Raw genomic sequence first — 27,066 nt, forward strand, 5'->3', positions numbered from 1 at the left:
ACCAGTAACGTGGTACTGGGATAAATTAAATCAAAATAAGAAAAAAAATTTGTGGTTTTTTTTTTTTCCCCCCACATTATATTTGATGTTGGTCACATGGTTTGAACTGACTTGCATTATAGCTGCTTCTTGCACTGTATATTTATGGCTTAGCTATTGCTTCTGTTTTCAGGGCTATTCTGTCTTTCATCAGGAAAAATATTTTCTATGTCTTCCAAACAAACTACAGTCTTAGCTAACAGAGGCATTTGACCACCTGGAAAAAAAATCTCTGATTATGCTGAACACTTTATCAGAAATATTTTAAATACACATTTTTCCCTTGTTTCTTAATAGGAATATTTGCAAGATCTTTGCTTCTTCATCACCAGAAGTTCCAGTTAGTTCTTGTGGCGATGGCTGGGACAGCCTCAAAAAGAGGATTATGAGGTGGGAGGGGAACATGAGGTGACAGTTTTCAGCAGCAGTGATTTGAGAGAGATTGCTGATGGCCTTCTTCCTCCCCGCTGGAAGAAGCAGGATGAAAGGTGTAAGGACTTGTGCCACTCTGCATGATCTCCTGAACTCTAGTGACTGGTTATTTCCCTCTGCTGCCCAAGATGGACCTGCTGTAACAGAGAAATGCTGGTTAATCGGTTTTGCAACATTCCTGCATTCCATGTTGTCAGGACATGATTCTGTCTTGTGTTCTAGGAGGATGATGCTCAGCAGACAATCCTGTTGTCACAAATGCATAAGTAGCTCAGCAAGAAATGTAACAAAGGCTCTCTGATACTACAGAAACAATAAGCAGCAGGGACAATAGAACGTCTCTGGAAGAAATGTCTTCTGTTGTTGAGGCAGACATCACCTGGAGGATTAAAGAAAGTTATAAATAGAGAAGTGCCTTTTAAATAAATTTTCTGTGATGCTGCTGCAGGTCTTTGAAGAATGAAGATCATTGACTGATGTGTTTTATTAATGCTCTTTGGTGTTTCAGAGAAACATCTGCCTTGTGATTTGACCAAAAATTCATATAAATTTTCATTTCTTGAAATGGAAGAGAGCTTTATCAGCACAAATGGTGATACTTAGTCTGTTCCCAGCACAGTAGCCTCGGGGTTGTGATGGCTTTGGAATGGAGTGCTGTCATTCTTCTGATTCTTGGTATCTGCATTTTCTACTGGGCAATCAAAGTGCTGCATTTCAGTTGCTAACAGGTTTAGCTGAAGAAAGCCCCACCTTTAATTTTCTGTTGTACTCCTGTACTGAAGTTTACTGTTTCAGTTTCAGGTATGGCTCATTATGTTATGCCTCTTGAATGCAGTTTTATAATCCAAAGAGAGAAATGCATGTATTGTTCCATTTATCTCTGCTGTTGGATAGTAACTTCTGGCAGTGGTGAACACCACGTGAGTGAGCACAGCACCATCTGCAAGTGGTCTGTGAACTGGAGCCCTTTGTTACTCAGTCTCTTCCTCAGCATGTACTGATGAAAAGAAGCGATTCCACAAGCAGTGGGACTACTGAGTCTTGATCCAGGTTTTTTTAATCTCTTTGTTGACTTTGAGATCAAACCAATGCTGTGTTATCTTTACAACCCCACAGATTGTAAGGATAGACTGATTCCCACCTTTCTGTAACTGCTGTATTTTGGGAGACAAGTGATTAATGCCAGGGCAAAGCTGAAAAAATTGGGGAAAATGTAGTGAAAACTTGTTTCTTTTAAGAAAGTGATACAACTTTGTGTACAAACAGAGAACAGATTTCTTTTCAATCCTACACAGAGGAATCCCCTTTTGTTTCCAGTCCTTATCCATAGTTTGTCAATTTCATCACTTTAGTTATACAAACTATGTGTTTGTATACTATTTTGTTTGGGACATTCTGTCTGTCTTTTAGATATAATTGATCGAGCATTGTTGTTTTTTTTCTCTAAAGGATATTTGCATTTTCAATCAAAACAAAAAGTTATAAAACACCTTTTTCTTAATTTCCTGTGGAAGTGTATTTAAGGAGGTGATTGAGTAGGCAGGTTGAAAACTGCTAAGTCACAGTCTAATTAGTCTAAGACTAATACAGTTGGTAATATGAGCATCTTTAATTGGACTGTAAGTTGTTTGTCCTGATCTACTTGATTAGTGGCAAACTTCTCTTATCCAGAGGAACTCCCTTGGATCTCACTCTCAGTCTCTGAGCAGTTCATCCTGTGAGTGTTGTCCCCCTTCCTATGGGGATTCTGGCTGTGAAATAAGTTGTTTCCTTTGCTTAACCATTGAAATAAAACTGGAAATAGATGTTTTGGGAAACATGACTACTGGTATTGTGTGCCCTAGAGGATCAGCAGTTGCAACAAGTGTAGCTGCTCTCCTGGAAGTCTGTGAAGATCCTGCTCCAGAGCTGCAGTGCTGGGATGTTGCCTTGTGCCTGCTCACATTTCTGTATTTGAAGGAAAAACAGAGGCAGTTGTCCTGGGCACCATCTGGGTGATTATGTACCTGGGGCAGTGTTAAAATCTGGAGTTGGGTTAAAATTTAGTTAACTAAACCATTGGAGATCATTTGAATACCCTCGCCTCCTAATTTTATGGGAAAAGTTTTAGCAAGTCCTTCTTCTGTACTAAGGATTTTTCCTTACAAAAAGTCTGTGGCTACATTTGTCTGTGGGTCAGTAAGATTTTACTGGCTAGTGGAGTGCTGAGTAGTTCTTGTAATCACAAGTAGAATTTTCTTAGCATGAAATACCTTCCAAAATCCCCCCACTTTATATCCCTGAATTTCAGGTTATTAAATGTATATGAAAATTGTGATCCAGTACCACTCAGGGAAATACCAAAAATGCTATAGTACATTTATTTGCTGCTGCTGCTATATTTTAAAATTTCATTTCAGCTTCAATAAAATGGTGTTGTGTATTTAATACCTTCCATTGTTTTTATTTTTGTCCATCATCATCTTGCTAACTTCCAAATGAAGGAAAGAACAGAGGAGTTTTGGGATATGAGAATGGAAGTATGGATGGTGGGGGGGAGGAGGCTGGGGGGGAAGGGGCAGGTTTGTTTTTTTTTTTATGTTAGGAAGATAAAGTGCTGAATTTTCTGGCCTGGGTACCATCATGAGAACCTGGTGGGGAATTAAAGGAAGACATTGCAGAAAACTAAAAGTGCTACACAAAATATTTCCTGCATCTTCTGCTGTGGTAGAATCTACCAGACGTGGCAGCATGAATTCCATATTTGCAGGAAAGATGGTCCTAAGCCTGATCCTCTCTGCGGCAAAGCTCCAGTATATGTAACTGAGGAAGGACAGATTGTGATGTTCCTGTGTCCTTGAATGAGAGTGTAGAGTATTTTAGGTGAATGAGAAGATAGATGGATAGGCATTTCGGCCTGTGAGAACCTGAATTATGTTCCTGTATTAAAGTGGTATCCTCATGAAATTCAATTGCTTCTGGAATCCAGAGGGTAGAAGAAAGTCCCTTGTGTTTTTTAATGTGTCAGTTCCAGGATACAAAGAGATCATGTGGAAGAGAAGCAAGGGGATTCAAAAGCTCTGAGGTGTAGAGATACATGATTTAAGTCTTGTGCCAACACAGACTTATCCATCGTGACCTCTGGGGAGCTGTGCTGGAGACACTTTGGCGACATTCACTTTTCATCTGCTTCATCAGGCAAACCACCAGTACAGACATCCCATGGTACTCCTGGTATCAAACTAACCATTTGTGTGTTCAGAGTTCTGTTGTTAACTTCATCGACACGATGGGTGGATTTAGAGTCTGAAGGCTGGAAGATGTGATGGTGGGATTGAAACCCTTGAATACCCACAGTAAAGAAGCAGTGTGAGGACATATTATCCAGTGTCTGAATATTTCAGTCCCCTTTCATGCTGTAGCAAGCCAAATTGTGAAGTGATTGGAATGTTTGTGATGATGTGACATTGAATCTCAGTTCTCAGGTCAGACTGGATTCTCTGCCTGCAAATGGATGGTTGGAGGCAGGTCAAGTCAGTCTCTGTAGCTGGGATTTAGCTTTGCTGGGGAACCTGGCAGATGGTGATTGCTATGTATAGTTTAAAACTTATTTGAATTTTAAAAAATTGTCATTCTTTGTTACTAATTTCCATTATTACTACTACTAGAAGACAGTGGTTTTCTTGTAGTTCATGTGGCATTCCATTTAATATCTGTTGAAGTAAAAGAAACAATTCTAGACCCAGCATAGGAGTAGGGAAATAGAAACATCATTTTTCTTCAGAATCTGAATTAATTTTAATTGGGATGCTTGGTTTTGTGCATCTTATATTTTGTAAATGAATATGTTAAGCCTTTATTCTTAAATGATTTTTTTTTCCATTTAGTGGTTGTATGGGCCTTCTCATGCATTTGTATACACCAGCAAGTGCCTGCTGAGCCATAATTCCTACAGCTGAAGCAGCTGTTAAGTGCTTTCCTAAATATTAAATGCTGCATACGAGGGCAGAAGACTTCGAGGATTTTCCCGTCTTTTTTTGTCTTTTTTTTTAAATTACTAATGGGTGTATGACCATATGTGAGGATGTCACACAGAATAAATCTAGAATCTGTTTTAGCTGATACATACAATCTTTCGAAATGGTATGTTTTTCTTTCATGGTAAGAACACAATTACATTGGTATTTTCACAATTCTGTTTCAGATGAGAAGAAGCAGATGGTTGCAAATGTTGAGAAACAGCTTGAAGAAGCGAGGGAACTGGTATGTTCTGTCTTCTAATATGTTAACTGCAAATTCCTAACAAAAATAATAGGATCATTGATAGTAAGATTTAACACCCATGCTGTAAAAATACTTAACGATGATATATTAGAGAATGGAATAATAGTCTTGAAATAGTTCTTATTTGAAGATATGAAATACAAGAAGAGTGTATCTTTTTTTAATCCTGTGTTAAGTGATGCAAGGTTTGCACTATTGCTATAAGTCAATAAAAAGTTAGATTTAGACGTGTGGATTAGGTCTTTTACTTTGGGAATGGAATTAAATATTTACACACTATGACTGTTTTTGGCTTGTAAGACCCAAGCACCTACTTAATTTCATCTGTCAGAATGTCTTATAGAGCAGTAGATCTCTTTTTCCATTTTCCAAGTGAGACATAGGGGTGAGGACAAGGGTGCCATGGCAGTGTGGGTCACTGATCCAAGAAGAGTGTAGGTATTAACCAAGCAATAGTTTGTGGTTCACACTGACAGAAAAGCCCCAGAATGTGACGAGCAACATGTGTTAAGCAACTGTGACTCTTATTTATTTTGTTGCCATTACAGCCTGTCCTGTCTTCCATATGGGAGGAGTGTAAGAGTAAAGTTTTGTAGATGTGGAGTAACAGAGCAAAGGCACTGATGACAGCTGAGATTGTCTTTTTATCATGTGGCCAATAGTTCCTTACCTGAAGTAGCTTTCGTTTATTGCTTGCAAATGGGTTTAGCTTATCTAATGTTAGAAATGTAATCTGAATGTTAGGATAGGGAAAGAAATTAACTTTTATACCCTAGAATTTCTTATAATGGAAAGAACTTGAATCAATTATTTGGCTACTAACAAAACAATAAAATTAATTTTTTGAAGTGGCATAAGAAGAAAAACGTCTGGCGACTGTTCACAGGGATACATGGTGCTTTTGGTTTAAAAACAGAATTAGTCTTGTAGACCACAGATTTGGTGGTGAAGATAGTGAAGCTGGATTTTGGAATGACCTCCTCCAGTTTTGCCTTGTGAGGATGACAAGGCACCTAACCTCTCTGATTTGGTATTCCCAGTGAGAAACATGGTAAAATTACTGTCTTATTTCATGAGAATGTTCTGAAGATACATGAAGGCCTTTTGGGCACTTTCATATTCATACAGCTGCAAAAAAATAGAAATCTAGAAATGTTTTTCAGCTTGTTTTCACTACAAATTGACAAAATGGCAAAGGAGCAGTACAGAGAAGCTCCAGTGTGGGTGGTTGTTCAAATTTGGTTTTCTACTCCAAGTAGATTGGAAGGAGCAGAAATTGAGTTAATGGCTTCTTACTTCTCTTCTTATGTCAGAAAAAGATCATCTATATTTGTATTTATTACAAGATTAAAAAATAAATCCAGTATCTGTATTCTTATCCTAATGATCTTCATTTAATGTACTGGTTTTTTCTTTCACACTTTTGTTTTATATCTTTAGATACAATTATTTGCTTTAAGCAATTTCCCAACATGTTTGTGATTAATGTCAAGGCTTAGGTTTAGAAATCAATTTGAACAAACCTGCTAATAACAGAACTGATTGAGAAGATCCTCTTTTAAACTAGAGGCTACAGTAGAAAATCAAAAGAAACCTAATTTGTTGCTGCTGATACTCTTCATGCATTGGTTTGCTTCATTGACTTGCATAGTCAAAGCTAGGATTAGCTGATTTCGTTTTATTTCCTACTTGGCCAGGAAATAACACTCTCATGTATTATAAATATTATTATAGAGATAATTTATTTGTATTCACTAACCAGTGATGGTTTTAAAACACTGTCTGCTCTGTTTGGGTAAAATCACTGGTGTAATTGATTTTATGTCTGTGCAGAACTGACATGAAAACTCTCAGACTCCCAAGCTGCCTTTTCAAGCCAGAGTTGTGGAGTAAGAAATCTCTGGAGAGAAATCCTGTTGTTCTGCATCCAGTGTGGAGTATCTGATTATTATTTTTACCATGTTTTTAAGAAATCTGATTGCTGAGCTAACCTTGGGGAAATTCTTTGAGTATAAAATCTAGCATATGCTAGAATAATTGTGAATTTCTGAGTGAAATTTTACTTCTAAGAAGACAAAACTCTCTCTGTTACTTGCCTGATGAAGGACTCACCACAAAATTGTTGTGTTGCAAATGCTGCGTTATTCATGTCTTGTGATTTTTAGTTTAGACCTCAATTTTAGTTCCATGGCTTCAGAATCAGAATAAAATAGTGAAGCTTACAAGTTTCTTAAAATGCTAGCAGCTGATTCCAGAGTCCAGAACAGACTCATATGAAGAAGTTCCTGGGGGAGGAGAAGACTTATTTTGGAGTGGACAGCATCAGCCACGCTACTTTGTTGTATTTTGGAATGGAAATATGAAGGGCTGCTCTGCTTTTGCTTGTTTATGAAAAATAGGATTTTTTGACCAATAATATGAGTTCTGAAAATGGAAATGCATGAAATTAGGTTGCATTTAGGTTCACACTTTCTTGGACCACTATCTTCTGCATGGCTTCTCATGGAAATTTCTCAGCCTAGACAGAAAATGCACACGTTTAATCTCATGATGAAAACATTGGTTAATGTTGGTCAACCTAAATATGCTTCATCATTGTTCTTTGGACATTACACTGTCTAATATTGACTCTTTAGAAGGAACATTTTAGATTTCATGGATCACAGTCAGATTGTTGGTGCAAATTCTGGATTTACCAGTAGCTGCTTTTGTTTTTATATAATTGATAGGAATTGAGACTTCATTAAAATTTCCCAGCCTTGCACACACACACACACACACACACACACATATATATAAGAGAAATGTTTATAGAACATTTGAGATCAAATATATTAAGATGAAATTGATAAGAAATAAGCTATTAATTCCAGCTATTGGTTTAATTTATAATACTGCTTTGGAAAGTTAAGCCTGAGATAGAGAACTGGGTAGAATTAGAAATTGCTTTGTGTGTTTCAGCTCATTAGTGACTATTTAATTAAAGTCTGCTTTATAGTTTATTATTGAATATCATTTTGTATAATCAGAATAGATCAGGCAAAATGACTTTTGAGTATCTGGCAATTCCATTGATTAAATTCAGATGCTTTTCTTATGATATGAGGATGAAATTTCAAAGTGTAAGCAAGTGATTACATAGGAATAAATTCTGGCAGTCCCTTGTGAAGACCTGCAGCCAGTAGCCTGGGATCCTAATTGAAAAATATTTCTGCTCCTATGCCATATTGCTCAACCAAGATCAGTAGGAGGTGAGTAAATATTGTTTCAGGTGCCTAGAGCAACCAAAGAGAGGTAATCTTTTATCTTTTTTAAGTAAATTGGAAAGATTTTAAAAGGCAGGTGTGGAATTCTTCTGCTGCTCAAAATAGAATTCCTGAACAGACAGCACCATATAAAGCAGGCTCCAAGACCCAGTGGGCAGGTAATTAGCAGCCCTCATTTATAACTTTTGATTTGGTGTAGTGCCATATTCTTGCATTTCAGGCCCCTTAGAATTCTACATGGCAAGAATAAATACAAAAAGCTTCTGAAAGGTATGTCTCTAATTTTTTAATCCATTGGACTGTATGCAAGTTCTTGAGTAGCATTGTCATTAAACCCTGGAATTCAGCTATTTAATATACTCATATATATAGATTTGGGATATAGATTGAGGTAGCCAGTTTAGGTTATATAATTCTGCTGAATTAGCAATGTTTAAAGAAAAAAATAATTAGTTTATTGAACATAAGAATTACTTTATTAAACATACAGACTGGTGGTAAATAAAACTTTAAACATACATACACACACACACACATATATATGTATCTATATATAAGTAAAATACCTTTTTTAGCCAACGGTTTCCAAAACTGCACAGCTAGGTGGAGATAGGCTTTCTTTTGAACCATGCTCATTTGCAGGAATTATCCTCAGTTATACTCTTTTTTTGTAATAAGATGTATTCATCACAGTTGGAATTGAAATCCAGAAATGTTTAGCTTGAGTCATTCCAAATGAGTGTTAGTAATATTAATGTTGTCACTTTTTTCTTGACTTAAGACTGTGCAAAGATTTTGATGAATCATTTGTGCCTTGCAGAATAAGCAACTTTTGTCCTTATAAAGAAGGAATATTTCTTGAACTTAGGTAGATTTCTTGAATGTAGTTAAATTTGCTCTTGCTTTATTTAACCTTTTAATTTATATACCTCCTCTTTGTTTTTACTTTTCAGCTTGAGCAGATGGAACTTGAAGTTCGGGAGATCCCACCTCAAAGCCGAGGAATGTACAGCAGTCGAATGAGAAGCTACAAACAAGAAATGGGAAAACTTGAAGCTGATTTCGTGAGTTTTTAACATATTACATAAAGAAGGCATCTCTAAGAATTTTTTAAATAAAACAATGCAGTTATACAGGCAAATGAGAGGGTATTTTTGATCTTTGTGAGAGATGAGTTCTGCATATATCTTGCAATGTATGTGGACAGATGAAAACCAAACTGGGGAAGAGAATCTTTTCTTTTAGCAGCAGTCCCATACCAATATTCCAGTTGTTAGCCTCCTGTCCCTTTACCCTGGAACTCTGTTGTTTCTCTGTCATTAAACATTGTGAGTGTCAGTGATGTATGCAAAATAGTCATCTTTTAATCCTTTTTCTCAAAGAATGACAGCTTGTAGTAATGTGAGCAGTAACATGAAAAGCAGTATCTCCAATCTGTGGAATTTTTGAATGTAGTTTATCTCATGTGCACTTCATTTGTTAGGCACTGTGTTTTCTTTTCCATTGCACTTAGATTCTTCTTGGCCTTTGTACAAATTGGTTATAAATACTACACTTTTTTTGGGTAATGGATGCAGACTAACAAGATTCCCTTGTCTAGGGGCTTCTGCTACAGTTATCAGTCCTTTTTTTTTGTGACTGGGATTTGCACTGAATAGATTTACATAGAGACAAAACTGTTTCCTGTAAAATCCTGAAAAAGTTCAAAGGGATTGCAAAATGTAGGAAAATGCTATGTTAATTGGCAGCAGCTCAGTTCCTCCAGGGTAGGGAGAAAGAAATAACTAGTGGCAGTATTTTCCATTCACTGGAGAGCTGTGAATTTCCTCAGGTTGCTGGCAGCAGTTTAATCCTTCAGGGGAGGGGAGTCAATGTTTATACCTGCAGCCAAGAAATCCAGCTGACTGTCACTCCTCTGTGTTTCTGCCAAGTTGAGCAGTTGCACAGAAATGCATGAGAAGATGGTTGCCATTTGTAAAGTTTGAGGAATGTTAGAATAAAAAGACTTGCATTAAAATTTTGAGGCAGTCTCATCTGTTCCCCTCTAGGAATTGCGTGTGGCCAAACAGTGACTTCCCAGAGAGAGCAATTTCTGGACCAATTGTGAATGCTGTTTATGTTCTCAGATGTGTGAAAATTTGCTGTCAGCATATATTTGTTCCTGGCCTATTTTTATATGTAGGTAGATGGTGGAATTCATACTTTCATATTCCCAAGAAAGTGAAAATGAAAGAGCTCAGAACTGAACACTATGTGGAAGGAGAGAAATCAGTGCAAGGAAATGCATCCTAGCACTGGGACTTACATGATCATGAGAACATAAGTTTGTGCTCAGAGTGAAGAAGCAAAAACAACATGAGAAAGAGGAAAACAAAAACACCTCCCAAATCCAAGGATCTTCAGCAGAAGAACAAGGAAAGAAAATTACGTGAAGGGTGGAGCAAAGTGCTAGAAAAAAATCTCACATAGCAAATAATGGTGTTACACTTAGATGCCTTATGTAGTTATGGTTTCTAAGTACTAATATTTTTCTAATTTAGCACATAAGGATTTAAGACTCTTTTTGATTATCCAGGCAAATAGCAACTTGTTGGAACCTACAGAACAAAATTAATTGCAAAAATTACATACTTCAGTGCACAGTCTTTTTCATTAAGTTCTGTATTTCACACATAAAGTGAATACAGAACCAGTACTAGTAGTTTTATTTTATTTTCATTGATAACATGAGAATTGATCTTGTGATTATTTGAATGCCTTATAGCACCTGAAAATTTGCACTCACCCAAACAGCTATGGAAAACAGCTGCATAGCAACATGTTTAAAGCTAGGAGAAGGAAACATGAGGTTTGTGGACTGTTCATTTGTCCATTCTTTACTGGCAGGATGGACAACATTAAAGTTTATTTTTGATATTTAATATGTAACTGGTGAGTTTATTTTATCTTGAGCAGTGTGTGTAATAATGACAAACTGCCATCACTATAATATTATTTATTAGGTGCTGTGGCATCTTTGTGAATATGTAGGGGTTTTTTTCTGACACTTTACTATGTTGAAGTGCATTCTGAAAAATACAGATTTAAGCTCTGTTGAGCTGTACTTAGAAAAGTTACTCCAAACATGGTTTTCCATCTCTGACTTTGTAATCAAATAGGAAAAAGTTGCAAATAGGAGATTTATTTCCTCTCATTGCTAATCTTTGTTGGTTTGAGACTTAGATTTAGCTGTCAGTGCTCTGCAGTCCAGGGGTGTGAGAAGGCAAAGGCATCTACCCCGTGCACTGTATTGCACATGCTTAGCTGGTAACACACTAATTGCAGTAAATCATATCCAAGGAGAAAAAAACACCTTGCACTGCCTTAGCCCTCTCTCTTGAAGAGGAGCAGTTATAAAGGACAAAAGGATAGCACAATTTTGTCTTTTAAAGTACTCAGGAAGCATAGCACTGTGAATACTGATGGGGAAAATGAACAGAACTGCACCTCAGCTTTAGGCAGGAGTGGTTTCTGATGCTCACCTCAGTGTTCTGTGGTCTTCCCTGGGGAGAAATATCAGAGCAGGGCACAAAGTGATGCTTCTCTGCAGAGAAGCTGCACACATCTCAAAAATCCAACCTTCAGGCTTGTGATAAATGTACTGAAACAGAATGAAACTGGTAAGTCTTTTTTCACTTGCAGATGTAAATCTTTGGTTTACTACCTCATTTTCAATAGCACATCCCAGCCCCTTCATTTCTGTAGGGGAGTTGGTCCCGGTTAGGTCGGGGAAGGTGTGGTGGGACCTGCCGGGCCCGTGATCGCGCTGGCAGCTCTATCTTGTGGCCCCAAGTGGAGTTGCACATCACAGTCTTGTGCTTTCCAGGCTGCTTGGGACCACCTGCAAAAGAGTTCCTGAAGCTTAAAACAATCTTCCTACCAGAAGTCTCTTCCTGTATCTACCAGTGCACCATTATGCGTTTTAAGCTTGTAAATATTATTTTTCTGGCTATTTCAGATGTAGAATGTCCCATGGTGCCTGTTTGAAATTCTGACAGCAAAAGAAAATATTTTAATATATGGACTACAGATGTTTATTCATTCAAATTCAAAGCATTTTATGTTAATAGTTACCTTAAAGTTACCTTTAAATAGTGGGGAATATACAGTGGTAATAGGCTTTCAGATTTTATAAACATTACTTTGAGCTAAATTTGCCCCAGTCCATGTGAAAATGTGACTCTTAAACCTAGCAAATATGTGTTTATTTTCTACCATTTGTACCCATCCCCAGGGTTCCATGTATTGGCTCGATGTCAGGGCACCATAAAATAGAAAAAAATAAAGGCAGGCATTTATTTTCCTGAAAAGCTTACTGCTGACATATAAGGCATTCAAATAGATGAGGAAATATAAAAATCTTGTAAGATCACATTATACAGTAATATTCACTCTAAAAAAATGAGTATTGCACAATCAGTGTTGAAAATGAGATGAAGATATTGAGAAAGAAGAAATAGCCATCAAATACAGGAGGCAACATAGGAACTGTTCCTACTCTGTCAGCAGCACAGAGGTAAATCTTGCAGGTAGCATTTGTTATCAGTTCAGGAGACAGTGCTCATTCCTTTTAAAGCCTCAGAATTGGTACTGATTTTGGTAATGTTGACTTTAGAAATATTTAGAAATACATAAAGAATAACCTTTAAAAGAAAAATAAAAAGGTGGGTGGGGAAAATTTGCAGATACATTGATACATTGTACAAAACTTAAATAACATTTAAACTCTTTTGGCATTTTACAATAGCGTCAGTCGATAGTGAGATATGTATTTACAATTTATACCTCCTGCAGGTTCTGTTAAAGATCATTGTTAAAATTTCAGCTGCTGTTAAGCATAAAAACATCTAGGAAGATAACCAGTGGAATTTCATTGGATAAAGTTAGCTCTCTTGTATGACTTTCAAATACTACCTGAGTCCAGAAGCTCACCTGAACAACTCATACAGCTGTGTTTGTTTTTTGCAAATACCACTACCCCCATTTCAGGTTCAGTCACCTACCCAGACAAATAATCATATGCTGTAAACATAATGAAACCATTTGTCAAATGACAAGTTGCTGGCTGTATCTTTATGGCCAGTCTTCTCTAGGTCTCCAGTTTGAACTAAAACTTAGAGACTCAACTGTTGCTGCTGGGTTATTTTGATTTATAAAGCAAGTAGTCTAATAGTGTTTTATACTTTCAAAATTGTGAGCCATGTGTGGGACTGCTGTGTGTATATCTTAATTGTTGTATCCCAACAGTGTTCTTAAAAACAGGAAATTGGTTGTGACAAAATATCATGTGGGCACAAGAACCTTGCCTGGGCAGGTACAGGTACCTTTAGTGAAACCTGATCTGTTAACACATTTTAAAACTTCTTCAATCAGATTAGTTTTCACTATGTGAATAGTACAGCTCTTTTGAATGGGCTGTGGAGGATTTGTTTTAATGCACACAAGATTGAACGAAATTTCAGAAGAAAGAATTTGAATTATCTGGCCACGTACTTTGACAATCTAATTTTGAAAAAGCATATTGTGAAAGAAAGTTCATTCACTGCCATTTTTATAGATACTGTCACTTTCTTGAGATTAATACTTACTCCTCTACATTCTACTCAAACTGTTCCTTACAGAGGCACTGTTTGTTTTCCTCTGTTGCTTTTCTAATAACTTCTGATATATTTGTCTGCCTGACTGTGGCTGAACATTAGGCCAGCTTCTTTTCTATAGAGGCTAACTCCACATTGTCTTCAGCTTGTTTTCACTTGTGTCCTCAGCCTGATGGGTTTGTGGTGGACAAAGGTGGAGGCATTTGACCTTCTGCAATTGATTTATAATACTGCTATTTTAAATGGGGAAAAAGTGATACAGGAATACAGGAAAAAATGTTCTTTTTTTTTTTTTTTTTTTGTTGGTAACATTCAAGACCTAAGATGAAATACTGAGAAGTGGTATAACTTAGAACCCCTGTAGAAAATTTGCCTTAAGTTATTTATGTCTTAAATTTCTTTTTATTGTTTTGTGTGGAAGTATGAAGATGGAAGTAAATTTATTTCATAACGGAATTTGCTAGTGATGAGATGCTTTTCTGTGGAGGAAAGTGTGAAAGGTGGGAGTTAACCCACTTAATTTGTAATTAACCTAAAGGCCTAAAATGATCATCTTAGCTGAGATTCCTGAGAGGCCAGACCAGTGAAGCACACCTTGCCTCCTGGGCTTTGTAATTCTGTAGGTATTGCTTACAAAGAATCATCTCGTGTTTGACCAATAAGTGTGTTACACATCTTGTAACTCAGTATGTGAAGAGATAATATGATGGGTGAGGGCAGCCAAGCAGCAGATTTTTTAATGTCAGTAAAGCTATTGCCTTAACTAGATTCTTCTCTCAGCCAACTCCCCCTTGACCCTCACAGGAAATTCTGTGTCTGTCTCATCTGTTAACATGGGGACAAAACTGGTGACTTTTGTGGTGTCTCTTTGTTGGTCCTTCAGCAAGTTGTGGTGGAGGTGATGCACGTGATTTCAAGAAAAACCCATTTGTGTTGCTTAGACTTGGCTGACTGCTTACAAATAAAGGTGTTTTCAGGAAGTGGTTTGGTGAGTCTGGTAACTCTTGTGAGTGGCTGGGGCTGTGAATGGAAGGTGTAGGACTCACACAGGGCGCTATAAGCATTTGTGCCTCTTTCTCCCTTCACACACAAAATGTTTCTGTACTAAATTAAGCTGAAAAGTGGTCTGTGGCAGAATGAAATCTCTCAGTAAAATGTGTTTCAAAACATGTAGCAGAAATTCAGCATGATATCAGCTCTGCCTTTTTCACTGAGCAGTCTTTCTCATCTGATAGTTTGTAGACGTGTTCCGATTTCAGCCCTCATCAGCCTTTCCCAAGTAGAGAACTGCAATTTCTCTGTTTACCATGGAGTTTGTTCTTATTTTAAAACTTCTACTTCTCAAAACCGTAGAATTAAGTATGTTAGCTGTTTTTTTTCTAAGAGACAGTGGAAGAAGCCATGTTCATGTAAAATTACTTCTAACCAACTGATGAGTAAAGTGACTTCATGTAGAAAAGGTGAATGCTGGTTTGTGGTGGGGCACAAGTGGAAAGGTTTTATTGTTTCTCACTCTCTCAGTGATTTCTTATTCTACTCAAGTGATACTCCCATACCTGGTGTGCAAAAAGAAGCAGCTGTCGTCATCCTGCTTTTGATAGCAGCAGTAATAAAGGTCCTGTAGTTGAACATGGGTGTAGGAGGCAATGATGAATGAGGAAAAGAGTGTTTTCACTCTCTCTTCATTGTATTGCTCACCTGCACTCATTTAAGTAGAAGTTTGATTTTGTTTCTATCACGACCTAGAAACATAAAGATTATTAAAACAACAAAAAAAAATCGGACAAACTGAGCAAAACCCCCCCCATTTTAACAGGCCAGAACCGCGCTCTCGAGTTCCTTAACGTGTTACTACGTTTTTTCTTTCCTTTTCTATTTTTTTTCCCCATCTAGAGCGAGGCTATTTTTCATTTCAGTGCTGAACAGCACATCTCATGTGCTACTGGTAAATGATAAGAAGTGGAGGCAAGGTGCGTTTAGACACGGGCAGGATTCATTCCGGCCGCTCGCGATGTCCCGGTGTGCTGTCCATGGAGTGACGCTGGGTGGCGCTGTTTGTTTGCAAAGCAAGTGCCGCTTCTCTTTCCCCCCCCCTTTTCTTTTTCCCCCAGTTTCTTTTCTTTCTTTTTTTTTTTTCTTTTTTTTTTCCTCTCTCTTTTTTTTTGCTTTGGTAGTAACTGAAATTACTGTTTCATGAATAAAATATTTCTGGTGGGATTTGCATTTCTATATTGGCTGAAGATACTGTGTTGAATGTTTTATTAACCAGCCCAGTGCAACTGTCAGCCTATTAAAGAGATCCAATGGACCCTGTTTAGCTAAATAAACTAAATAAATCCAATTCGTCAAATTGTGTTCCTGGCTGTTTATTTTACATTCTTTTGATGTACAGTTTATTTTAAGTTAAAGCCACATAGATTTAAAAATTAATGTGAAAATAGACTGTAGTGTTTGAAACATGAGAAGACTAATTGCCATGGTCAAAAATAGCTTCTCTTTATAGTGAAGTTGCCATCTGGTAAATGGTGAAGTTTTTATTTGTGACTGATGAACTGTCCCATGTCAAAAATTAGTTGGCAAATGAGTGGTTAATAGCTTTTTTTGCCAGCTTGATTTTGTTGGTTCCATGAAAGGAAACTTGAAATATAAGCACTGCTGTTAAAAATAACTATTTCTACCCAGCTTCAAGAGGTTTGTTCTTTATCTTGATATTTTCTCAATCAGAATTCAAGGGGAAAATTTTATATGGTCATTACATATTAAATGCTTGTTGAAATTCTCATTGCATCATAAGCGAATATTGGAGTGTAAAAAAACCTCTTTGCATAACTGAACACATTGCATGTCTGGTTGTCAAACAGTTGTCAAACATTACAAATACTAGCATTCATTATATTCTGCTAGTACTAACAGTATTTTACCTACCTTGTTTCTGCTGAAAACCTTTGCCACAGAATAGCAGGAGACAGACTGTAGATTTATGGTAATTTTACTGGGATAGTACAGTTTTTTTCTGTGCCAGCCGCAAATTCTTGTAAATGCAAATACATTCTAGATTTGTTAATAAGAGAGATGAAGAAACAGTGATGGATGTATTTGCTCTTTCTTTCTGATGCTTTCCATAGCACTGATTTAGTGATGTTACATGTTAACTTCTGTGTGTTTTACAAGAAATCAGAGTTGCCAGGTATCATGTTTTGCATAGTTTTGTTTTCATGATCTCAGGTTTCCAAAAGTGGAATGCTGAAATTTAGTGCAATAGAAATACCATTTGATTAAATTGCATTTCTGGTGCTTTTCTCAGGAAGTCTGCTATAATTGATTGGGCAGCCTTTGTGAAAAGAAAACTAATGTGTTAGATGAATTCAAGTGTCAGGGATTTTTAAGAAAAATAATTTTATCAAGTAAATCCAACTTTTTTCATACCGATTTTTCTTACTAACCAAAATGGTAAATTTTTGTTTCCACCTCTACCCCAAGTTCTAACCCAAGAGCAAAGCAGTTATTTAGGCAGATGTTACAGTGTTGGATAGAGTGCTGTTCCCTTCTGTAGGCAGATTTTAATTTGTACTGAAAAATATTACCTTTATTTAATATTTTCTAGCTGCAAATATTTTGAAAAGGTATTTAAAAAGTAAACCACACATCTTTTGTCTCAGAAAAAAAAAACTTCACATTTTGTGCTCTAATCTGGTTATTTTTAGCATACCAGTAATAAACTGGGAAGGAACTTTATTATTTTGTAAAACTGGCTATCAGAGGAAAAAATGATGGACTTTTATGGCAGTGGAGATGTCATCTTGTTTCTTGATTAAGACTTAGTGAGGAAGGAATATAAAGTAAAAAAATGGAACTGGAAGTCTATTAGGGTGATTCTGTCTCCTCCTAGTAATGTTCTTTACTATGTGAAACATGGAAAAAATGTGAATATCTCTGTTCTTTTGTTTGGTAGGTTTTTATTTTTACTCTGCAATCATTTAGTAGTCTGTCCCAAATACAGCTAGCTTCCCTTAAAGCTGCTGTACAAAGACCAACAAAAAGTGGTTCTTGGCCAAAAAGTCTATTTAAACTTGGTGTTCTTCCTCGGCTAAGGGGGAAATCCCTGCAAAGGCTAGAGGATCTAAAGTTGTACATTTGACAATTTAATGCTTGTATACATTTATAATAAGTGGATCAAATACAGCACCTCCCTTACTTTTCATTTGCTTTTTATTAACTGCCTTTAGGGTGCCAGTGCAAGGAAAATAGGCCTTTTCCAATATTTAATGAATACTACAGAGGTTTCACTCCTAAAAGAGGTGATCAATGAAAATTAGTGTAGAAGTATAAAGATTACAGATAGCAAAAAGGAATACAGCAGGTGGCTTCAGGGATCAGCAGTAGAACAGAATATTTTTTCTCTCTATAGTAACATTTAACCATTTCAGATGGGTGTAATGAGAAAAGGGTTTTGCTAACTAAATATTTGGTGTCTGGCATATAAAGAGAAAGAAAATGGGGAGTGTGTGTGTGGGCTCTGCCTGTTTCCCATTGAGTGGCATTTGTGCTTACTTTTGGAACCCCCACAACTTTCCAACATGTCTTTAGTTTGGTTTTTTTTTATTTTCCAAGAAGTTAAGACTAGAATGAATAAGGGTAGTGTTTGCCAACTTACCCTCCTGGTCAGTGTGGAAAACACTGAATTGCAGTTGCAGGCTTTGTACCTGTTCACTAAAGATTCAAATGTGAATTCTGGCAAGTCAAAGAAAAGGCTTGTATTGTGTCTGGTGGGTCTTGGCTTGGGCCTTAGTTACAAAATGCTACTTCATTATGAATTTAACACCTCCTTTTCGGTGATTCCTGAGTAGAAGATTTGAGTCATTATTAAATTGAGTTGTAACTTTTGCTAGGCTCTGTCACCAACCAGAAAAAAAGTGGTATTTAATATTTTATTTAAAAGAGAATAACTACATTAATATCAAAATCTCTTATTTCAGAATCTGAAAAGTTACTTCCCATTATGGTGGTTGGTATTTTGGGATGTGTAACTGCAGATACTTTGTCACAGGGATCCCTATTTTGTGGAGTGCCTAGCACAAAGGGATTTCTCACTCATGACTACAGCTCTTTGGCACTGTAATGAGTATTAACTGAATGGAGCTATGCAAAGGACTGGGTTGTTATGTTAATGTGTTTCTTGTAATTATTTTTATTTGTTTAAGAAATATAGGTTAGTGTCAATATTGTGTATTGTTCCATTAGCAGCTGTCTTTGAAACTACAGGTTTTCATGTTACGTGTTTCTTTTAAAACTTCTGGCATCCTTAAAAAAGGAGCAGCATTTATCTACAATTAATGTGGTTGGGAGTAAAACTAATTATGCTAAGAGAGGGTCTTAAGCACAGTGCTAGAATTTTTTTAATCAAAAGAAAATGTTTGATTTATACTGACTGTTTTCTGCAGTTTCAGAATTCAATGTCATTAATACCCTCAAATGAACATGTGATTCCCTCTTCTTTCTGCCCAGTCTTCAGGAGAAATCACACTCTCTGGTTCAGTTGTGTAAGCTTCCCACAAAGTTAGTTCAGTCAACTAAATCAAGGTAAAAAGTTACAGAAAGGTCAGGATTAAGTTAGGGGTTGCTAACCTGAATTGCTTTCCCAGCCTTTTTAAGCCCTTAGTGCTCCTTTTGTCTTTTTCTTACCTTCTGTCATGTTGTCCTTCTGTTAGATCTTTATTTCAGTTGAAGGCACCTGGGCTGCATCTTTCTCCTGACCCATACTTGGAGTCACTTTCAAACGTGTTATTAAATCCCTTTTTTCCATTCATGAGCTACATGTCTGGCATTCAGCAATGCAGATCGGTGGCTCAGCACTTGTGCCCTGTAGAGAGCTTGGTTTAAAATGCATGTATTTTAGAATGAACATAAGGAAAATTTGCTCCTTTCTCTCCTCATTTTCCCTTTTCCTTTTTTTGTTTCTCTTTCTGGGGCAAATGTTAAAAGTTTTTACTTTTAATTTGTACCTAAACAGTACCCCGTTACTAAGGTCAGAGCTGCTGAGTTCCGTTCTCTCGTAAAGTAGAACCAGTTTCCAAGCCATTTGTATGTTTTAAAATTGTCTTAGCTAAGGATTTTTCTCCCATATGGGGCTTCTTGTACAGTGGTGGTGTTTGCTTGGACAGAATCCCCCAGTTTTCCTCACTTTCTGCATGTGAGTCTGAATAAAATTCCTTTTTCAGGAAAATGAACTGGAAACTCCATTTCAGATGTACACTGAACACACATGAGTGTCTGAACAAAATACTGGTGTTTCAGGCAGCTTTGAACCATGTTGAAGGGAAGATGTTTGATCTAAGAACTGGGCCAAATCTGTTCTGCAATAAAATCTGAAATCATGTACACTACAGAAAAAATAGTGGAAGAACTCCAACATACTCCTGATGTAGATAAATGTATTCTTTTGGAGCAAGACTTCCTTTTGAGGTCCTTCCTTCCTTTGTGAAAAATTTGGGCCCTGTGGAAATTTCTGTACCTTTTCTTGTACCCTGTGTCAGACAAAGGAAACCAGGACAGGTGCTTCTGTAGCCTGAAATATCATAGAGTCACAGAATGGTTTGGATTGGAAGGGACCTTCAAGATCATCTAGTTCCAACACCCTTTCCCCATGGGCAGGGACCTCTTCCAGTACATCAGCTTGCTCAAAGCCCCTCCAGTCTGGCCTTGAACACTCCCAGGGATGAGCCTGGATAATCCTGTGGCTAATAAGCATGACTAAATAAGTTTATTAATAAATTTGGACTATTTTTCATTTTTGGAAATTGTCTTTTCAGTCAGTTATGGTGGCTCATGTGTCAGTTCTTTCACCTGCTTTTCATTTGAACAGAAAAAGCCTGGTTTTCCATTTTATCCAATCTACTTTCAAAGTCTTCAGCACTAAATTTCTGATAACAACAAGGGTTGTTGTATTGATGATAACAATAAGGGTTAGTGGCTTATATTTCTGATATTCCATAGCTGGGTCCCCAGCTGTACTCCCTGCATTTGTGATTTTGATGCAGGAGTGACATGAATCATTAAAATCCCACAAAAAATTAGCAGTAGGAAATCCAGATCAGGTCTTTGAGGGCACATTTAGCATGTCTGGTGAATTCTAAGAAAACACTATCATTATCCCTGCCAGGTCCATTTTACAGAGTAGTTAAGAGGCTGGGCTGGGCCATGCCATGGCTTGTGATGTCCATAGTATCAAATTTAGTATGAGCTTCATTGTCTAACAGTAAATTCTTCACTGTATCTAATTCTGAGGTGTAGAGTTGGACTTGCTAAAGAAAAGCCTCTTCTGTCAAGGAGAGCTGTCCATTCTCTGCCCCCCCACCTTTAAGCACTTCTGTGCCTCTGGCTGTTGCTTGGCCTGAGTGTGGCTTGGGCAGGAGTGTTGGAACGAATCTATACAATGGAGTTTATCCTTGCATTCAGATAAAGGCTTTTTTTTTCCCTATAGGGCAAGCTGCTGCATTCTGGCTGGAGTGACTCACTGATGAGGTGTTTGGCTGTATAGTCGGAGCGGGGCATGAAATTCTTGAAATGAGGCTATGCTGCCCTCTTGTTACATTTTTTGGGGGAAATACCTAGTAAGAAGTGAGAATAGGTTGTTCTCCTGACATTACAAACAAAGAAGGTGGACCTTTGGTAGCAGCAATCTTCTTGACAGAATTGAATCAAGCACCTCCTGTGGAAAGTGGAAACAAAGACACTGATTTGCTCAACTTTGGAGTTGCATTCAAAGTTTCTTTTGCCTTATATTTTACCTTTTATGAGGCTTAGTATATTTTAGAAAAATAAAATTTTGGCATATTTTTAAACATAGGTGAACAAATCTGTGTGTTTGTGTTCATTTGTTTGGGTTTTTTTTTAATATTAACAAAGTCCTTTCCCCTGGCCCAAAAAGTCAAAGTGAAATTCAGATTCTCTAGGTTATATAGTCTGTCTGTAAACTTCATTGTTGGACACATCACTTCAAAAATAGCCATATGAAGAAAAATGTGTGATGCACTTATTGACAGAGAAAAGCCAATAAATCCAATTTGATTCAGGAAACTGAGAAATATTTTAATAACTTTCTGACATTTTCCTGTAGTCCTTATTTACCTTATCAATAGTTTTGGTGACATATGATTGTCAACTTTTTATATTAAACCAAACTAATAAATTAAACATGTTGTGTTTATACCTGATGAAAGCTGACGTTTTGGAAAGGTGTTAAAATATACTGACAGGTCTTGTTCATAAACTCCTTTGGTATAAATATGTAGATGACATCTTTAGATATTGTTTGTACATAGGCTGATAGGCAGGAAACGTTGACAACGTAACAAATGCAAATGTCAACCCCACAATTTAACCTTTCTGTGTAGGAAAAGATGTTAGTTTTAAGTTACATGTATCTTTTAACTTTATTTTCAAAGTTTTTTTTGAGCCTGTTATCATTGCTGTTTCATGTGCCACTGAAAGTAACACTGCAATAAGAAAGATTTGCACTTAAGAGCTTTTCTCTGTGGTGTTCATACTTAAATGACTGCAGCTGAGAGGGTGTTTTTTCTTCTAATTCTTTTTATTTTTCATGTTTGCCTAGTACCTTCTGAATCTCTTTGCAATATTATCTGTTCATTCCTTACTTGCTAGTGATTCAGGGCTTGTGTGACTCAAGGGCAGTAAACCGGTAAAACAGTTCTAAAATATTAGAGTAGTTTCTTGGAACAACAGACAGATGTCCTTGGCCTTAACCTGGTTCAGGGTTGTTTTGTATGCTGGATATTTCTGATTTGAAATTTGTCTTCTCCATGGCGATGTAAATGCATTATGTGTTCTCTGCTTGACGTGTTTTCTGCATTCTCTGCCAGCTGTGGTTAATATAAAACGCTGCTGAGGTTGTGCTCAGTTCTGAGTGGCCGGGGCCCTCAGGGCACCAGCGGCCCTCGGTGGCCCTGAGCAGCCTCCCCATGGCCACCCATGGCCCAGGGCTCCATTCAGGGCTGTTTCCCCTGCTTGGGGCATGCTGTGGGATGCTGCTCTCCAGCTCCCCATGGCCCTGCCCATCTGTGGTCCCTGCTGAGCTGTACCCCAATAGAAGTCTGGCCTGGACTGGCACTGGGAGCTGTGCAGCTCTGCCAGGTGTTCGTGGCACGTGTGAGTTCACAGGCCTTGGTCCTTCTGACTTTTAAAACTGCTTGATCTGAAGAGCTCCAGTGGTGCTTTTCTGTCCCCTGCCTGGGTGCCTCTGCCCAAGGTCTGTAGTCTGGGTGAGCAATGTGGGGTGCAGGACTTTTGGTGGGATTTCATAGTGTTGACCATGAGCATGCATTGAAATACTGAGTACTTTGCACTGAGTTTAGAATGGGAACACCTGTCTAAATCCTGATGCTGAACTCAAGCAGAGTTCTACTGAAACCTGTAGCCTGTCTGAATCGTGTCTCTCAACTTCCCATTTTAAACTTGGGAGGGGCTTTAAGAAGAAAAACTTTGTCCTTGCTCAGCCATTCTATCTTTGGTGACCAATTTCACAACTAAGGTGAACTTTCCCATAGTGTTCTTGCTGTTGCTTCATGCAGGTCTTCAATTATCACAGCTGAAAGTGCACAGGTAATGGAAATGTGTTGGTAGATAATTTTGTGATGTTTCACACAATTCCAACAGAGTGGTTTGAACATTATCTCTATAATACCTAAGGATGTATCAGTGAATCTCATCAAGGGGAATCCATCCCTTCCTCTCACATCATTGAATGTGCCATACTCCATGTGTTGGGTAGAGAAGTTAACCAGAAATGCAGAAATTTGGGAAGGGGAGGTTGGCATTAATTGGTTTGTGATGCTGGAGTGTTGGAATCAAAGCTGTGGCTGTTGTGGCAGGAATTACAGCGTGCTAAATTTTAAAGGAAGTTGCTACTGGTTTTGTTGTTTCTCCCTTTTTATAAATGAGTTAAAATGTCTACAGTCACAACTCAACCTCTGTTATAAATAAAAACAAAAATGTACCAACAGTTTTGGTGTTCTCTAAGTGCCTACAGAGGTAGTTAATGAAAGTCAAAGTAATGGGAGGTTAGTGCAGGCATATAAAATTTAATAGTTTTGGAAGGCTTCAGGTACATTAAAAATAACTCTTTTCCAGAATAATTAACTACTTTAACTTGGTACTGAATCAATCAGCCAATTAGTGCAGTCCTGTTTTGTATTGTGGAAACTTTTGTTGTGCATAAATGAACACCAACCTTTTGAGCAAATATTTCTGCAGTTAAACTAACCTATATATTATGTATTACTTAAAGATAGCTTTGTAAAGTATTTTTAAGGTGTATATTGTTTTTGTTAGATAGATGGACAGATTTGGGATGTACATCTGTGGTAGCATATAATTGACAGAAAACCCTCTGGTATTTGACTGTCCAAAGAACATGAAAGGTATAATTTACTTTGCAACAATCCTATTCTGTCAGATAGTTGCATTGACTTTCTGAAACAGTTGGAGAAAATTGATATGACTTAATGTAAATGAAACTGTTACATTTGATTCTTACCTCATGTAACCTCCCTGTGGTATCAAGCACTTCCCAGTTGTGCAGTAAGCATGTTTTGTATGGCTTTTATTCCAAATCTTTCCCTGGGGAAATCACTGGAAGTTGTGGGACAATGCTCTTTCATGTGCTGTTTAACTGGCATTGACTTAGTTTCCTGAGTTATCTAGAGAGGTGGCTTCATTTAATTCACTTCCTTTGTACAGATTACAAATTACTGCCTTGTATCAATAGAACTGACCATTTTTTTCCCTGAAAAAATAATAATAATAATAAAAAAACAAACAAAAAACCTTTCATTTCTGTTATTGGGAACATAGTTTTGAGATTCCAAATAACTCTGGGAGAGCGTGGGCACCATAGCTGCACTGCACTTCTGGAAGTTGCTATTAATTAGCATTCTGATTCTTTAGCTGTGTTTAGCAGCTTTTCTGCTCACTGTAATACCAGCTCTCTCTTCCCCTAGGTTTTGTGTTGTTGTGCATTTCCTGCTTAACAGAATGTTTGTTTAAGTAGATATAAGTGCAATGAATTTCCTGAAAGTTACTCATTGGGGAAATTGAAATGAAATTTTAAAGTATCATTAGGAATGCAAACAATAAATTCTTTCATTTGCTGTAGGCGTCTTTAGGTTGGAATGACTAGAAAAGGTTCTGGTTAATTAGAAGTAATTTGTTAGAAACCTGAATCCTTTTTTTTTATTTCCTAGATTAAAACTCAGTTCCCAGCTGGATGCTTATAAGTGCAGGAAATGTAATTGTGAGATGATTAACTGCAAAAAGATGGATAATTGGAGTTCATATGATATGTCAAATATGGCTAAACCAAAAGGTTTTCTGTGTGTTGAAAGAGATTGGCTGAAGTCTAGATGGCAGAATATTGAGCAAGGAGTGTTTTTAGAGATTAATAGTCACAGATTGCTGCAAGATGATGAGGCAGAGCTTGACTGTAAAGAGCTAACACCTCCCAGCCCTTTCCTACATCTTCAGGTTTTAATTAGCATGGGTTTGGTTTTGTCCTCTTCCCTTTATTGCTGTTATGTGAATTGGAGATTAGGAAATACACTAAACATCATACATCTAACAGCAGTGCTTAGAGACAAAGATATCTCCTCCTCTCTACTAGGAAAGGCTCAGCCTACCATAGGATAAATTATTTGAATTCTCCTATGTTATTCTCTCCCCAGTGTCTTGCCTCACAATCAGCATTGTTTTTTTTTATAGATTTTTTTAATGTTTGTAAAATTACTTTGAGCCTTTTTTTATTTTTTAACTGAACTGTAATAATAAATTAAAAGGTGATACATACAGTGTAAACTGCATCAGTGGCATTTTGCTTTCATTATCCCTCATAGATGTTTAGCAAAACAGCCTGATGTTTTAAATTCCTTCTGCTTTGCTTTAAAATGAGAACTTCTGTTTGAATAGCCTATTGTTCTGTTAGCTACTACATTGCACTTCAAACTGCAGTGTTATTAAAGTCACTGTATTTTGGGATCATATAAAATATTTGTTCTCTCCCTGCTCCCAACCTATAAACTTCATATCTCGATAAGGAGTTTCTAACCCTTGGAAATACTGCTTTACAAATTCAGCTAATGACCCAAATACAGCTTGTTTGTTGTGTATGAGTTGTATTAAAATAACATACTCTATGTGTATTGTCATTAATGATATGCTCATTTTGATAATGGAGCTGCAGTCTCTTAGTATGTAGTCCTTGGGGAGATGCTGCATTTTTTTAACTAAGTATTGTTCTGGCTCCTTTCCTTGATTGGCCCAGAAATAGCAATCAGCTGGGGAGCAGGATGACATGCCTCTTAGCGATCCCTTTTATCTTTGAGATGAGTATCAACATTGTATGCTTCCTAATGGAAGTGTAATTTAATGAAATCTATTGGGTAAACATACTTCAGATGTTCAAAGGAGGTGACAAAATTTTTGCTGGCAGCCAGGACCTGGCTGGTTTCCAGCTTGCCTTTAGCTGCTATGCATATAGCATTGAGAGAGGCACTTAAAATAGGAACACAAAGTATTGTTTCTATTGTGTTTTTGGTTGTGGATTTTTTTTTTCTCTCTGTTTTCTTTTCCTTAATTTTATTTTTCTGGTATTTGTACTAGTGCCCTATGACTTCCAGGCTTTTCTAGTAAAATGCTGCATGAGGTCAGGTTTCCCCTCTCCCCCTGAAAACATAGATGACAGTGTTAAACTCAGGGGAGATGGTTGGCACAGAATGTGCTGCATATGGGGGAGAGGGGTGGGGGGGGGTGAGTGATCCAGACTGCTGTTAGTCAGTAACTCTGTGAAAGAATAAGTTCCTCTCTAGACTCATAAAATTAAGTATCCTGTTTTAAAGATTGTGTCAGAGCACTTTTGTTTTATCAATAATAATCGCTGATGTAGAACTGTCCTCACTGAGGTTTTTAACAGATGGCTGGGAGTGGAAGGAAATCTGCTCAGCCTTCCACCTCCTCAGCTGAAAGCAAGATTGCTAAAAGGAGACAGTTGTCCCTCTTACCATTGCTCCCTCCTCGTCATAGAGCACAGTGATCCCAACACACACACACACACACACACACACACACACACACACTCTTCATGGCAGGAAATTTGGCAGAAAGACTGGAAAGATCGTATCAGCACTGTTGTCCCTTTTCATGGATGTTTGACTGCACAGCTGATGGATCTTACTGCTCAGATCCTAATGGTTTGGTAAACTGTTTGAGAGGAAATACATTAACATTTTGACACGTTTGAATATAATGGGTATGGCTGTGGAACATGGGGTTTTCCTCTTCATGTGGAGGGTCTAAAGGAGGTATTTTTAATTTGGAGACTTCCACAGTGGGTGTAATTGGGGGATGAAGGATGTCTCCAGAGA

The 27,066-nt window shown here is 37.4% G+C and overlaps 1 protein-coding gene across 5 annotated transcripts in view; it reads left to right on the forward strand.

Annotated features, from left to right (window-relative positions):
* The window catches only part of VTI1A (vesicle transport through interaction with t-SNAREs 1A), a 258,961-nt gene that overhangs the window by 2,284 nt on the left and 229,611 nt on the right, over positions 1–27,066 (forward strand). For all 5 annotated transcript variants that reach the window (XM_015632973.3, XM_015632972.3, XM_015632970.3 and 2 more), the window contains exons 2-3: positions 4,655–4,713; positions 8,954–9,064. In XM_015632973.3, the coding sequence (XP_015488459.1) occupies positions 4,655–4,713; positions 8,954–9,064 (170 nt within the window). The remainder of the gene's footprint in view (positions 1–4,654; positions 4,714–8,953; positions 9,065–27,066) is intronic.

Source organism: Parus major, chromosome 6, assembly GCF_001522545.3.
Source record: "Parus major isolate Abel chromosome 6, Parus_major1.1, whole genome shotgun sequence".
NCBI classification, from domain to species: domain Eukaryota; kingdom Metazoa; phylum Chordata; class Aves; order Passeriformes; family Paridae; genus Parus; species Parus major.